The sequence below is a fragment of the Cataglyphis hispanica genome, chromosome 10, assembly GCF_021464435.1.
Source record: "Cataglyphis hispanica isolate Lineage 1 chromosome 10, ULB_Chis1_1.0, whole genome shotgun sequence".
NCBI lineage: Eukaryota > Metazoa > Arthropoda > Insecta > Hymenoptera > Formicidae > Cataglyphis > Cataglyphis hispanica.
The window spans coordinates 3,330,151-3,345,669 of NC_065963.1; the positions used below are offsets into that span (position 1 = coordinate 3,330,151).

General features: G+C 30.8%; 2 protein-coding genes across 16 annotated transcripts in view; one reads left to right on the top strand and one right to left on the bottom strand.

The window, feature by feature from the left end:
- Positions 1-15,519, top strand: part of LOC126852520 (cAMP-specific 3',5'-cyclic phosphodiesterase) — a 337,802-nt gene that overhangs the window by 305,865 nt on the left and 16,418 nt on the right. The gene's annotated exons all lie outside the window — the stretch shown is intronic.
- On the bottom strand, positions 2,354-4,086 carry LOC126852598 (probable ATP-dependent helicase PF08_0048). The gene is made up of 3 exons (XM_050597561.1): positions 3,955-4,086; positions 3,748-3,804; positions 2,354-3,649 (listed from the first exon to the last, which is right to left on the bottom strand). Exons 1-3 carry the CDS (start codon positions 4,031-4,033, stop codon positions 3,108-3,110), a joined length of 678 nt encoding a protein of 225 aa, XP_050453518.1. The 5' UTR covers positions 4,034-4,086; the 3' UTR covers positions 2,354-3,107.

The following is a 15,519-nucleotide window of genomic DNA, read 5'->3' on the forward strand; positions in this document are numbered from 1 at the left end:
TTTCATGAAACTCTGCAATTTGCATTTACCGCATACGATCGTAACATACCTTTTAGAAAAGCGCTCGTAAAGTCAACCCCGTTTGATGGCAATTGTATCGAAAGCTTGACATAAAAATGCGTTTTACTATACATATTAATTCAACATATAGGTATCTGAATGCTTTGAAACTTCCTATTTTTTTTTTCAAGAGAGAATGATATTATATACAAATTTTCAGAAATTTTTTATGTAATTTTAATCGAATTAATTGAGCAAAGCTTTTCACGAGAAAAAAATAGTCAACGACACTGATTTGAAGGATGCCCTTGTGAGCGTCGGTTGCTCCTCAAAGAAAATCGATATTTTGAATTAATTAACCTACATCGACGACGAGGACTCGTGACCTCACCATTAGGCTCGGTATGAATAAACCGATTGTATGTGGTTACAGTACACAATAACGGGCGATAACAAATATGTACTAATAATGATATCTACATTTAACGTGGATATGATTGAAACACCACCTGTTTCAACAAATATGTATGTTTGCAAAACATTGGAATTGCAATACATATTACAAATAAATAAAATGTTGTTTTTCTCTTTCTTTCAATTTTATTATAATATTCTGAAAATTTTTTTATTTTTATTATTTTTATTATTTTATTAATTTTTATTTTTATTTATCTGTCCTACTTTTTATTTAACAAATTACATTGATGAGAGAATAATATTTTTATTTTATAAAATATTATTCCGCCTTGTTGTATTTTTTTTTTTTATTTCATTATAGAATTTACAACGAGAATTCCGTTATTAAAAAAATCCGCTGCATTATGAGCATGGCAGGAATGCCTTGTAACACGAACGGGAAGATAAAATAGAAAATTTTCCATCGGACCGACCGACCGACCAACCGTAGTCTAGTATTAATTCACCTTCTTTATTTTCGAAATGCCCGCGGCAAACATTTACTCGCGTTTTCGCACTCAATCTTGTCCGTGAAACTTTTCACAAAGAAGACTCTTTTGCCTTTGGAACCAATTAGCGTTGCTCACGGTACGTTGCGTAAAAAGTCTCGTTATTATTTGTCGTTTAATATTCGAACGCAAAGAGTCTCTCTCGGTCTACGGAAAGGAACAACGCATTCAGCGACCTAAGGAGTGGAGATAACAGATATAGAATGCGCGTACAATGGAATTATCAACACAATATGCCTTATCGTTCATTGACTTTACCCGAATCTTCCGAACAATCTAATTGTGATGACTGTGGAATTTTAAGGGAAACTACCAAGGATTACGTAAGGAAAAGTCAGCGCGATATAAATCACGTGCTTTGCGTAACGAGATATTGCTATATAGGGGGATTACAGAATAAGGCGGAATTACTACACAATATAGGGAAAGATCAAATACGATGCATCAATCTGATTGTTCAAATGATAATTTTGCGATTCGTAGAGATGGTGACGTTAACAGCATCGATCATTTCGAAAGAAGAAATAATCGTTATCACTACCGTTTAACCTCTTTCTCGCAGGTTCAAGGGATCTCGTGTTCCCGTATCGCCAAGCCGACTCGTGTGCATCGTGTGTACCACGCGTGATTGTTAGACGTAAATAAATCGTCGATTTTATCGAAATATTTATATTTTTCCGAGACGATGCTATGCGCGAATCCTTCAAGATGTTTTCGAAACCTACTTGCGATATTTTCAGGCCTGATCAGAGAAGATATTCTAATTGAGCCTTTCAGGCTTTTTCAGCTTTGTTTCGCGATTATTGTCGGTTTAATGGGGAATGTTTTTTTCAATCTAATGGAATTTTTGAAATTTGGATTGTTTTCAAAAGGTGTAATATTTTTCGCAAGCGAAAATACACGGAATTAAAATGTTATCGCTGTGTGACGTGTTTCGGTTTTGACCATTGCTTTTGTTCGGTCGCTTATTTGTCATGTCAGCTGACACATAGTTTTCATTTCTATGTATATATTCCCCTACTATCGCGTATATACGATTCGCACATTTATTTTTCCTAGAAAACAATCGTGTGTCATAGCATATGTATATATATATATCATATGTATGTGCATGTACACACGTGCGCATTTTTGATGGTATTGTCAACTTGGCCAAATGCCACTTCAGGATAAGATCGCAAAGATAGTCACAAACAATGTGTGCTAATGAATAAAGTATTTGTTATAAAGATAATTTGCTCATTATTTTGCTACTGTTTCAACTGCTTGCGCAATTTCTACAAATCAATTTACATAGATATAAATATTTTCGACAATTATTAATTGGTAAATAACAAAAAATAATGTGCAAAATGTAGAAATGGGTAATAAACTTTTTTAAAAAACAATTTGCTCTTTAATTGCGAATAACTTTTATTAAAAGTGCTCTGAAATAATACAGTGCATCAATATATTGGACAAAAATGCAGTCATATAAAAATTACATGTTTTACTATATAAAAAATACTAGCAATTTTAAATTGAAATAAGCGCTATTCGAATTCATGCACCTTAAGTAGTAAGCTAAACTCGGTTTTCGCTAAACGATGATACTTTTAATGAATAATATATTTACATGACTCAACCAAATTTACAATCGCTCTATTTTGCACCGAATTCGATCGTCGAATTCATCGACGGGGGAAAAAATTTTCCCTTGTTTCATCACAGAGATCTATTTCATGTGGCCGATCACAGATTTTTTTTTAATGCTTGAATGCAAAGATTTACGTGCTGTCTGACCAAATTGTTCTATTACTACTGCCGAGCTTCCGTATAATCGTGATTCCATATATTTAATAACAAATAATTTATTGCGCTTAAAAGTAATTTTTTTTTTTTAAATTATACATTCAAAACTTCGGGAAATACATTTTCTAAATATCATAGTTTACATTTTAAATAGCATCCTCTGTATTTGCCATCATATTTTTTATCATTACAGTTAATTCATATCGTGCAGTGTTAATATATTTAAAATATAACGCTGTTAAATATAAGCGAATATTTACTTATCTACTCTCGAATATTTAATATTTACATATTCTGATAATTTGACAAAATTAAATAATCGAAGCTTAAATCTTCATGTGAATATTGCGCTTAAATTACAAGCGGCACCCAATTTGTTATTACTTGTAAGAAGTAGTTGAATTGTATCAGCACAGTAATTAGAAATACCCAAAGACTATTGAAATAATTTATAATTGGAGTTCTTAAAATGGGCACGAAAACGAAAACCAGTTTAGTGAGCTGAGTAACATGCATTATAAGAGTTCCTATGGCCCTTGTACGCATGATACAATTTGTTATAAGAATAATATCGTGTTTGATATCTTTCCCTGTAATAGTATCATTTTTGCCATTGGAAAAACTAATGTCAATACTAATGTCACTTTTATTATCGTCATCGTTAACGCTGGAATCACTTTTGTCTTCATCAGTGCCAGATTTAAGACTGTCATCATCATCAATGCTATTACTGGTATCATTTTCGTTCTCATCATTGCCAGGTTTAAGACTGGCATCATTTTTATCATCACCATCATCAATATTATTATTGTTATCATCGCCAATGCTGGCATCACTTTCATTAGTATTCTTATGCTTCTCATTGCTAGTATGTTCTCCACTTTCTTTTGACTCTGAAAAAATTACGGAAAACTGTGTTAATCGCGTACGCCATTGCCAATGTTACTATTGGTATCACTTTTTTTCTTATCATCGCCAATGCTGATATTACTTTCATGACTATGGTGTTGCTTAGAACCGCTGTTATTTTCTCCGCTTCCTTTCGGCGCTGAAAAAAGTAGGGAAAACCGTGTACGTCATCGATATTTTAAATAATCTCACAAATAATTATTATTAGAATATATAATATTTAATAAACTTATAATGAAAATTCATAATTAACATTGCACAAGACAGTCATTATTTTTCGAAAACTTACCAGACTGAACCTCGATTACAGCGATTGCACACATTAACAAGATCAGCACACATATGTTCGAATACCTTCTTAGCCCCATGTTTCTCGCTATTACGAACGTAAACACTGGCGCAACAATATACCGCACTAATGGACTCCACGGCGCATTCTCGATGCATTTATAACAATGTCGATAATTATAATGCAAAACCATTACTTGCTTCTATCGTTTTGACTATGTATTTGTGATGATGACTATGTTTTTTATGCAAAAATATTTAAAGTGTGATTTCACAACCTTTTTTCTATATTCAATAAAGTCCGAGTTTTGGAAATAAATTTTAGAAATTGGCAACAAAAGGTTGATGATTAAAAATTTATTTCCGTTTGAACAAAATTTAGAAATATTTATCTTGTGTTCCCTTGTTGTATTTTTTATTTGAGCATTTATTTTCTTTTTATAAATGATATGCGTTTAAGTTATCTAATTAAAAATTGAATAATCTTGAAAATTGCAGGAGATCATAATTCTTCCAGAATTAGAGCACGATTATTCACGAAATTATTTTTCGAAAATCTGTTTCTCTTTTTTGTACACATTTCTGACATATAAAGTATATTTTAAGTTTTATAGCTAAATATTATCTTGATCGAGAACTTAATAGTGTTTCTCTTTAATCCAACTTTTCGAAAATTTCCTCTTTGAAAATTGCGAACTACAGAAAAATTAGAAATTCAGTTTCCAATAACTTCTCTATATTACTTTAAACTCGGAAGATTGGATCAATTCAGACTTTTGTCAACGTCGCTATCGTTTTTCCAATAAATTAACCGTTGAAAAAAGCGAAATAATTTTCTATTTTATATAAAATTATTTTATATAAAACTTGATTGATAAGCTATTATTATGCGAAATTACAAAAAAAAAAGATATGTTAGAATTATAAAATTTCAATTACAAATACATTTACATTACAATTACAAATTTTACAAACAAGTTGAGTGTTGAATAATTTATCAGATACGTACCCATCAATTTTTCGCTTACGCGAAAATTTTTTTTATCTCAGTTTCAGAACCTTGTTTTCACGAACTCTGGCGAAAGACGCCACTTGCGGTGATTAAGAATTACGCGGGGAGTTTTGTGACTTTTTGGTGATCCTTGAAAATAAGCTGGACAATAGCGAATCAAATACGAGGTCAATTTCTTCGCTGACCAACTTAGAAAAGGGGAAATTGTGAGAGAGGAACATCTCTCTCTCTCTCTTTCTCTCTCTCTCTCTGGAGTATATTCCGAAATCCATAATGTTGGCATTTCGCCAGGAGACGTGGCGCCTGTCGTCGTGGCGCTCCATATACGAACTTATTTTTTCAGGAGAGAGCTTGAGTTTATTTTTAACAAGAGATCCCTCTAATAACTGAATTAGCAGAGTGAAGGTCACATTGTTCTGTTAAAATATAATTTGCTTTATAATTTTAATGAATTGAATATAGTGAGGAGATTCATTTTTTCGCAAGAAACTTTTTTCATTACGTATAACTTATTTTATACGCAAAAGTTGTCATATTTCTATAATCTCTCCTTAAAGAGAAATATTTATTAAATATCTTTTCATAAATTGAATTAATAATTCTGAAAAAAGTAGAATGATTTTATAACCATTCCATACAATATATATATATATATTGTATACAGTTTTTTTTATGCAAGCATTGGGTTAGCGATTTTTATCATTAAGCGCGAATATTGCGACGGCTCTCGTTATTAATCCCGTCGCCACCTGTCGCCAATGCATCCCATTCGTGTATCTAATGTATTATGCCTCTTATAACCGAGCAAGCACACGCAGCATAAGCGCATGTAACTTAGTCACATCGATAAATAGTCCCGACGTTAAAAAAAAAAAAAAAATGTCACTTACGCTCCTGACATCACCGTATGCAAAACGAAATGTGTTCAGCAACAGTAAGCTCTGACAATAACGCCTTATGATAACGTATCATAAGAAGCTTCGTTGCGAATATCGGTATTTGTAAGCAAGCCTCTCGTATTTTTTGGAATGATTAGTTATGTAATACGTAATTACATAATGAGTGACGCGCGCGCTTGAATATCGAACATAAAAATATATCCTTGTGTATTTCCTATAAAATATCTTTATCTGTCTCATTTATCATGTACATCTTTATAAATAGGAAAAAGGGAGGGAATATGTGGAGTTGTATAATATAAGAAGCTTATCCAATTGCGTTTTAAAGTAACGTAAACTTTAGACTTCTGAATATTGTGCGTAGATTATAATATCATCGTTTAAATAAATGATACGAATTTAGATATTATGCTTAAATGTAATGTGTGTCTCTATACGCGACAGTGAAATTGTTTTCTATTTACAAAAAGCAATTACAAAAATATTTTTCTTATAAATTTGCAAATTTTTCGAAACATTTTCCATAAATCATAAATATAGTTCTTTTTTCTAAAGTTTAATTTCTGACACATGATTGTGACAATTGACATTTAAACAATTATTAAATATGATCTGTGCTGTTTTTACTCATTGTTCATCTGTAATTTTTGTTGAAAAATACATCATATTATTGTACAGGTGTTTGTTTTTTTTTCGCGAACAGTTCTGTTTGATAATGCGTTTGATAAAACGGAATAAATGCTTCTCGTTGAGTCGATAAACTTTATCTACATGTTTATTAATATTATTAATTAATAGGAACAAGCGATTATAAAGATATTATTTTTATTATTGTAAATATTAATATAATTATTGTCATCGAGGCAAAAACGATGATGATTTCCATGAAAACATGAAAACAAAGAAGTAGTCTTAGCTACAACTCGTGAATCGAATAAAGGTCGCAATTTTATCACAAATTTATCTCTCTCTCTCTCTCTCTCTCTCTTTCGTCTAAAAAAAAATTGCTGTCAAGATCGTTAATGCAAGAGTCCGAAATGTTCAGGATTTAATTTATAATTTGTGAGAGACGCGCACGCGGCGCAATTTGTTTAAGTGTCGATCGAGACATTTACGTTATCATGTGTGCATCTAGATTTCGCCTTTTGTTTTATTTAACTTGGAGAGATATTTCTTTTGGCACAAAAGTAAGAGCTGTCTCATATTATGCTGTTTTGAGGAGCCATTAAAAAATAAGTAGCATCCATTCTCGCTCGAGAAGGAATGTTTGACAGGTGCGGAGAGAAATTCGTGGAAAGTCTGTATAAATCGTCTTTACTCATTTAAAACAAAGAATTATTTTTACTATCGTGTGAAAGACCGGATGTTAGTACTTGTTTTATTGATTTTGAAATTGATGCTGACCATCCACTATGCGACTACGAATCCGGAAGATCATAAAAATAACAGTTAACGTTGGTAATAAATTGGATTAAATCTCCTTAAGCCTTCAAAAACAAGAAGTTGTACTCTATATTCCATTGTAAATGTTTTGATTAACTTTAATTTTTATTATATATGAGAGAGAAATTTGCAAAAAGACATTTGTATTCGTTTTATTTACCTCGTGATCTCTCTCTTTTTATGTTTACGAATTTTTGTCAACATTCCAAAAGGCGAGAACATGTTAGAATTATTTTAAGTATAACGGAGCTATCAGCTTCCAGACATTATTATCATGGAAGACTTTTACAGACCAAAGATAACGAGAGTAGCAAATACGCGATAAATGACGTAAATGTTGCTTGAAGTACTCGGGACGAGAGTTTTTATTCGCAGATATGCGCGTGGTACGCTCATCCTCGGGACAAATCACTGTGATTATTTTTACGACACATCGATTTATTGCTATCATTTGCGCGTTTTGTGCGAATGCATGAATTAGATATAGAGTGTATATGTAAAGACAAAGATGTATACAGCTAACACGCAATGTTGCAAGCGATAGTCGTGACATATTCGCATTTGAGACACGTGTGATTAGCATATCTAATATATATAGTACAATTTGCGTCATGCATTATCGTATTTGAATGTTGCAATTGAACAGCAAAAATCAAAATTGCATAATTTATATATATATATATATATATATATATATATATATATATATATATATAGCATTATTTGTCTTGTGGTTGTAGTCATATAATATGAAATTTTTTAAATTTCTTGTAATATTATTTCATGAATTGTTGAATTTTTTGAATAATTTTTATAGAAATATTTTCTGCATTTTACGTGTATGTGTGTGTATTGATTTAAACCTTGATAATTAACAATAACAAATCTTTCTTATAATTTTATTAATTCTTTTTTTCTCTTTTTTTCTTCCATATATTTAAAAAAATTATATAAAAGCAGAAAGCGTATTGTGAGAGATACGCTTTCTTTCTGAGATCTTTTATTAGATAATATTAATGGAAAAGGCGATACATGATCTCGTGCTCGCTTTTGCCTTTCAAAACTAGCTTTGGGAAGTGACTGTCTCCGCCGTAAGATTCATGATGCGATTTTGATGTCGCAGATGAATTATTATCTGTAAATTTAGTGACATTAAGCGATATCAGAGAGAGAAAGAGAGAGCTGCAAATGCATATAAACTACATATTAACAACGTAAAAAGCAAATGTGCTTCTTTTTATGTAATCAAAATTTCTCAGATAGCTAATTTTGTTCTCTCAAGGATGTACATAATTTTTTTCATACAAATTTTTATATAATGTATATTTATCATAAAAAATATTACTTATTCAAAAATCACAAAAATCAATAATACGCAATATAAATGTATGTAAAATTGAACTATATCACATAAACGATGTAAAAAATCAGAGTGGATATAAAGAGAAATTGCGCGAGTGGATTTATTCTTGGCTTTATATAGGTAAGATCAATCAATGGCTTCTAGTTACGCTCGACTGATTAATTTTATCACTTATGCCGGTAATAAAGGAGGGTCTTTTGATATTCCTGTAACGTGGACACAGAGCAGATAGTTATAAATCGTTTCTCGTAAACAAATCTGGCGATGTGTGCGGGTATACACATGGACGGAGATAACATGACGAGCAGTACGTAAATAGGAAAATCGATGGAGCTGTTCTTATAACAAATAACAAATTCCATCTCCATTCATGCGAATCGCTTGTTTTCCCCTGCCTCTATTTCTCTCTATTATCATCCAAATTATTTCTCTCAACAATTTGGAATCTTTATTTGTTTAATATTTTTGAAAATTTAATATCTTTCTCTTTTTTTTTTTGGTTGTACATAATAATATTTTTGTCTTGTAATAATATTTTGCTGCGATCTTTTTACCATCAATAATTTTAGCAATAATTGCTGTTAAATTAACAAACCACATTGAATTTTATAAAAATAATGTTACATATTTCTATTAAAAAAACGATTAACTTTTTTGTGTATACAAAAACTTTTCTTTTTTAACATTATATGTGTGCACACGTGTCGCCATTATAAGTCGACGGGATTATAAGTCGCTTGGTTTTATACACGTTTCAATATATATATGTATATACCTTTGTTATTAAATTTCAAACATTGATCTGTTTTATCATGCTGATTTTTATCGTTGCGTTCAACGCAAACCTAAAGCACATTCATACAGTTCGACGAATGAAATTTATAATAGGATTGCATGACGATGCGTAAATCGTTGTAGATATCAATGGGAAATCACTCAGTCTCTTTCCGATAAAATATCTCTCGCGTATTCATATGTAAAATGTGAAAATTTATTTTCCGAAATTGTCGATTTTAATCAACTTTCAAAGTCTGTCGATCGATTATATTATTGAAAATTGCAGGCATGCAATGTTTTTTTTTAATATTATAAATTTTATATACGTAGCTTTGTTCATAGAGTTTATTTATTTAAGTCTTATTTATAGAGCCATTTGCTTCCTTTATTGCCGCTTATATTTTAGTAAACAGGAAAAAAATTTCACGAAATAGGAGAAATTAAATGTGTAAACATATTATCAATTATTTTTCCTTGCTAGTATATGTATGTTTTCTATATATAAAACTGGAAATACCAGTTTTGTGAGATATTCTATTTTGCTTTAGCGAAATTTAGAACTCTGTTATTGAACTCTGTTATTGAACACCGTAATTTGTTTGCACACACAAAAAAAAAATGATCATTTAAATATCATCGCGCGTACCAAACAAAAGGTCACTGGTTCGATGAATTGTAGAAAGGATTGTGGAAAATAATATACAATTAATTGCCTTATTTTACATCGCTATTATTTTAATAACAAGAGTTATTTTCAGTTGCCCTTTATTCGCGTACAATATACTCTACAATGTAATGGTAACTGCGTTTCAATTCGAACTATAATGGCACGTGAAAGATACACGTGGAAAGGGTATATGGTTAATATAGATGTAACCGTTGCTTTCGCGCACGTGGAAGAATATTTTGATACTGCCAGCTGTAGCGACTAAATTAAATCCCGGCAAGTTTCGCAATTAAATTAATTAATATACAGTTGAAAATATATAATGATTTTATTCATATACTTGTAGACAATTAACAATTATTAATTATCGATTGGGTGAAAAATATATTTAAAGCGTAGAATTTAATTTTTCATCACGTATCGAATTGATAGCGTGCCTTAATAAAAACAAATAATGATTAATGGACAAATAAATGAAAATTAAATTTGGATATAAAAAATGCATATTCTCTTATTCTCTTATTAATCAAGTTTTAATCAGACTGTAAATAACAATGGTATTATATCTAGCGAATAATGAATATGACAATTGTCAAGCAAACATGTCACACAGTTTCTAACAATTTTTAAATATTACACAATTATTATAAGTTAATTTTTTAATATGAAATATACATAATTCGATTTTGATAGAAATTGCGCGACATACTTATCTCATTTATGCGTTCTCGTGAATGGTACGTTTTATCCAATTATCCATTATCTTCCGGTCGCTCAAGGACCAGCGTTGTCGTCATCCGCACACTATTGTGTATGCGCGCTATAATTTCTGAATATACCGACATGCAAGTGATAGCTCTTATCTCCCGACATGGTTGTTGCACCGAGACTGCGTGTCAGTCTCGCGATGGTTTACGATTAATTTATAACGGTATTGTTACTCTGAATCCGCTGCGAGAAGAAATCATCTACTCGAATTGCATACAAAGTCACACAGCTGCGATATTCTCGAAATAGTCAAGATCTGTTTTGATCTCGAATTCTCATCAAGCTACTATATACAGGGTGTCCCAAATTTAAACGTCAAAATTTCGGGAACGTGGACCAATAAATTAAGACAAAATGTCTTTTAGAGATTTGCTGGGCTTTGTTTCGTTTTGAAGAAACTCGCAAAAAAAGAAACAAAAAATTAAATTTTGAAAAAATACTACGAAATGAAAATCGTAAGGTATGGAAATAAAAAAAGAAAGTGAGTTAAAATGAGGTAAAATTAGATTAGAGACAAAATTTTGCGTTGTCGCGTATTTATTTATAATTCTCTAATTTTATCTCAAGTATTTTAATTCACTCTCTTCTCTTAATTTCATTCTTTACAACTTTTATTTCATGAGGAACCTCCGTATATTGGAGACACCCTGCACATCTCATGCAAGAAGTTTTCATTCTAAAAGTCACATCCATCTCACGATTAAGCGTTGATATATTACATTCTTAAGTATCTCTTTGTCTTTATTAAGTTAAGTGTAGTTAAATTTTAATATATGCGGATTTCTGTTTTGTTATATTTATAATGCTTGAAAGTTCCTGGTATTTATATGGAGTATAAAAATTATTAATGTTAAATATTTTTTTGTGTTGCTCTATTAAGCGAACATATTAAAAGCATTTCTGTAAACATAGTTACATACTTTAAGTGACAAACCAGTTTGTAGTATGTTATTATGAGATGAATGTAGAATATTTACGATGAGTTTTATACCCCGATTGACCGTGTTCTCGCTTTTTTTTATCAGAACAAGGTCAACTACAATTATTGCAAGATACAGTTCGTGAAGACAATAATCTTTCTATCGCTCAAAAATATTTGATTGCATAAAGCCAATATAAATTTGTCTTACAAATAAATTTTCTAACAAAATAATTTTATTTAGGCGCGAGAATATACAGATTTTTATTTATGAAAAAAATTAAATATAATTATCAAGACATTATAATTGTTTGAAAGAATGATGAGTAAGCTGTTTAGGTATGATTTTTTTTTAAATTAATATATCAAAAAATATAATAAAAGTAGAATCATATAAAATAACAATTTCCATTATTGGAGCACAATTTTTTTTTTTAATTAATTGATTTTTAAGAATAATAAAAAAATTATTATTAAACTAATTTTATATGTAAAATTTGTTTGAGATAAAAAATATATATGGAGTGAAATTATTTGTATTTAGTATCACCTAAAAATAAACGGTATTATCTAACAGCTCGATGCTCGAGCTTTCCTTTCCGACGACATCGCCAATCAAAACATTCAGGAGCGAGATTACGTGATCGGATGTATTAGACACATCGCAATCTGATCATATTTATAAAGCTCGTGATGCTTGTTTAGTGATTGTACATAATATGTAGCCAATGTCCGCACGTGGCACGTGTCTGGTTCGTGAGCAGCTGCTAGCGGAACAATAATAGAGATATATTGCATGCCATCGTTTTATTCTTCACGTATGCCGGACTTAAACAATGTTATTAAGCGGACGAGTGTCCGATAATTTTCAATAAAATATAATACAAGATTTATAAAACAAATAGATTGATACTTTTGCAAGTGATTCTACTGCGTTCGCGAAATGTCAGCTACCAAGAGCATCGTAGTGAGCTTTTTGTTACATCTTTGCACGAGAATAAAATTGCATGTTCAATTATGCAGGCATGCAACACATTTGGAATTTTCCCGTCTGTTCGTGAAAAAAAAAAAAAAAAAACGATGGTCTATAACAGGAGGAATTTTACCGGCCGGCGGGAATGTCGTAACGTTTCGTGACAATGGAGATATCACATTATATTCATCGCGATTATCTCGCGAATATTGCAGCTGTAATTGCGATATTGAAATGCCACACGCACACGAATGTTTATCAATGTCTATATTTCGAGGGTTTTTAAATGTGGACAATTCGAAAGAAGCAACTGGAGAGACTTTTGTCAAGTACGTGTCAGTTACGTAACAGATGCGAAAAAAGACCTCCTTGAGCGAAGGACATTGAGATCATAATTATCGCATCCTCGAAACTTTTTGTACACGTCCATGCGCAGAAACGCGAGCGAATTGAAATATTAGGATACACTCCGCAATAATTCCTTTCGTGCAATAATATTTACTTTAACGTGCATTGCCATCATTTGTTCGACGATCGTCGACGTAATTTGTGACCTGCATCTATTTCAAGGATGTACCATAGTAGCAAAAAACTATCAAAATTTAAAAAAAAAAAACATATTTCTTATATTTATACTGGTTTGAAAAATCAAACAAATAAATGCGGATTATGAAAAGAATTAAAGTATCACAAAATAATATGAATTTTGACGTCTTTGTAAAAGGAAACAATTTACAACATTGTAATTAATATTTTTCCTAATTTATGGCAAAAACTTTTGATTGTGAACATTCCCTGAAATCAATTGCAAGAAACAATGAGAAACGAATAATTTGCAGAAAGAGAGAAAGAGGCAGATAATATTTTTACTTTTAAACGAATAAGTGGATCTAAATCAAGTTTTGCACAAATATTTATTAGAGTTTTCTTAATATATGTGAAAATTTTTATTTCATTGCTAATATTTTTTCCTTGTCAAATTTGTCAATAAGTGCTACAATGCACGATTTTCCATAAGAATCAATAGTAACTTTAAGCTTAAATAATTTTTAAACTGTCAAGAGAATTGTGCTCAGCTTTTGCAGATATTCAGAAGAAATAGTAGAATAGTCTATGAAAATTTTCATGCTTTTGTTAATATTTCGATATATGACACATGCAGCCTTTTCAAAACAAATTGAAACGTAACTACGTATTCAAATCATTAATCACGCTCGCGTTATCCTGTATCTTTTGTGCCGGTATCATTTATTATGTAATTTGCATGCGCACGTCAACACACAAACGGAAATCAGATATTGAGGAGGAGGAATGCGGCTTTTGATAGACAGAAAATTCGTTCTAACTTCAGACGCTTTGCCAACGCTTGTCGAAGGATTATCGATCAGTGATACATTTCAAGGAGAGCTTAGAAATTGAGGAAGATATTATATTACGATGGCAAAGATTGTCTGACGGTCAATCTTCTTTATAATTTCCGTTTGACGGGGATTGATATTTTTAGGAAGGTTAATCATTGACAGAAGAGATGTACCTCTTCTAGGCTCTCCTCTCTCCTTCAAAGAGATGGAGGAAATATATTATCTTCCTGAAAGTATGCTGAAGATAAATCGACGATATATGCTTAAACTTCCTTGAGTTTCTTCTAAATTTATGTTATACTTAAAGCCACATTTCAAGATTATACAACTGATAGAGTATTTTATCATTATGTGCAATATCATTATGTAACTGTATCATATTTGCATATGTTAATAATTCAAGTTATTCTCTGGTGACGAAAATGAATGTGTAAACTTGTAACGGATCGGAAAATTGAAATGTCTGCACTTTATGACCGACGGTGTATCGGAATGGAAATGTTGGCAAAGAAATATCTACTCTGACGGAAGATGCACGAGTTTCATCGAATTTTCTTTTTCAAGAAGCTATCTCGTAATCGTACGTGTTTCAAGAATACCGTTATTAAAAATATATAATGATAGCACTCATTTAATATGTACCAATTTAATTGCATAACTGTTTCTAAATCCAAATATTACTGCGATATCAATTTAATCTAGGTTTACGTAAGCCATAAACTCTATCATATTAATTCGCGCGTTACAATGCTGCGAAAATAGGTATGTTATCAGAGAGACTATAATTGTCTTTTTACTCAATTTTGTGTAGATAAGGTATTAAACAAGTATTATATATGTATATAAAATTATAGTTTCTTTGATAACATATTTATATATAATAGTAGTCTTTCTGATAACATATCTATTTTTACATATAGATGTATTTATTTTATTTTATTTTATTTTTTTATAGATAAATATATAAAAAATATATATAATAAAAATTATAGTTTCTTTGATATTTTTATATGTATATAATATCTCTGATAATATCTGATAAATCCGATAATGATTATATCTGTTTTTATACATATATATATATATATATTTATTTTATTTTATTTTATTTTTATTTTATATATATATATATATATATATATATATATATATTTATATACTGGAAATGAGACGTGACATTGACATACACTTGTGTAATACTTGAAATTATATTTTAATCGCGAACGATGGTGGCGTTAAAGAACATCGGTGATAACGGCACCGCGGATAACGGGATAGAACGTTAAAAATAAGTGAAATAGTTCATTACCGTGACCTTCTTTCACCCATCAGAAGGAGGAACTGGGCTATTTCTGACGACAGCGGTGCCCACATGCATCGGCTG

Bases quoted from the DNA above. Each gene is read 5' to 3' on its own strand.
- LOC126852598 (XM_050597561.1), bottom strand. From the start codon at position 4,033: ATGGGGCTAAGAAGGTATTCGAACATATGTGTGCTGATCTTGTTAATG. The intron at 3,805-3,954 runs GTAAGTTTTCGA...TACTTTTTTCAG, and splicing joins TGTAATCGAGGTTCAGTCTG to CGCCGAAAGGAAGCGGAGAA. The intron at 3,650-3,747 runs GTAATATCAGCA...TAATTTTTTCAG, and splicing joins GCAACACCATAGTCATGAAA to AGTCAAAAGAAAGTGGAGAA.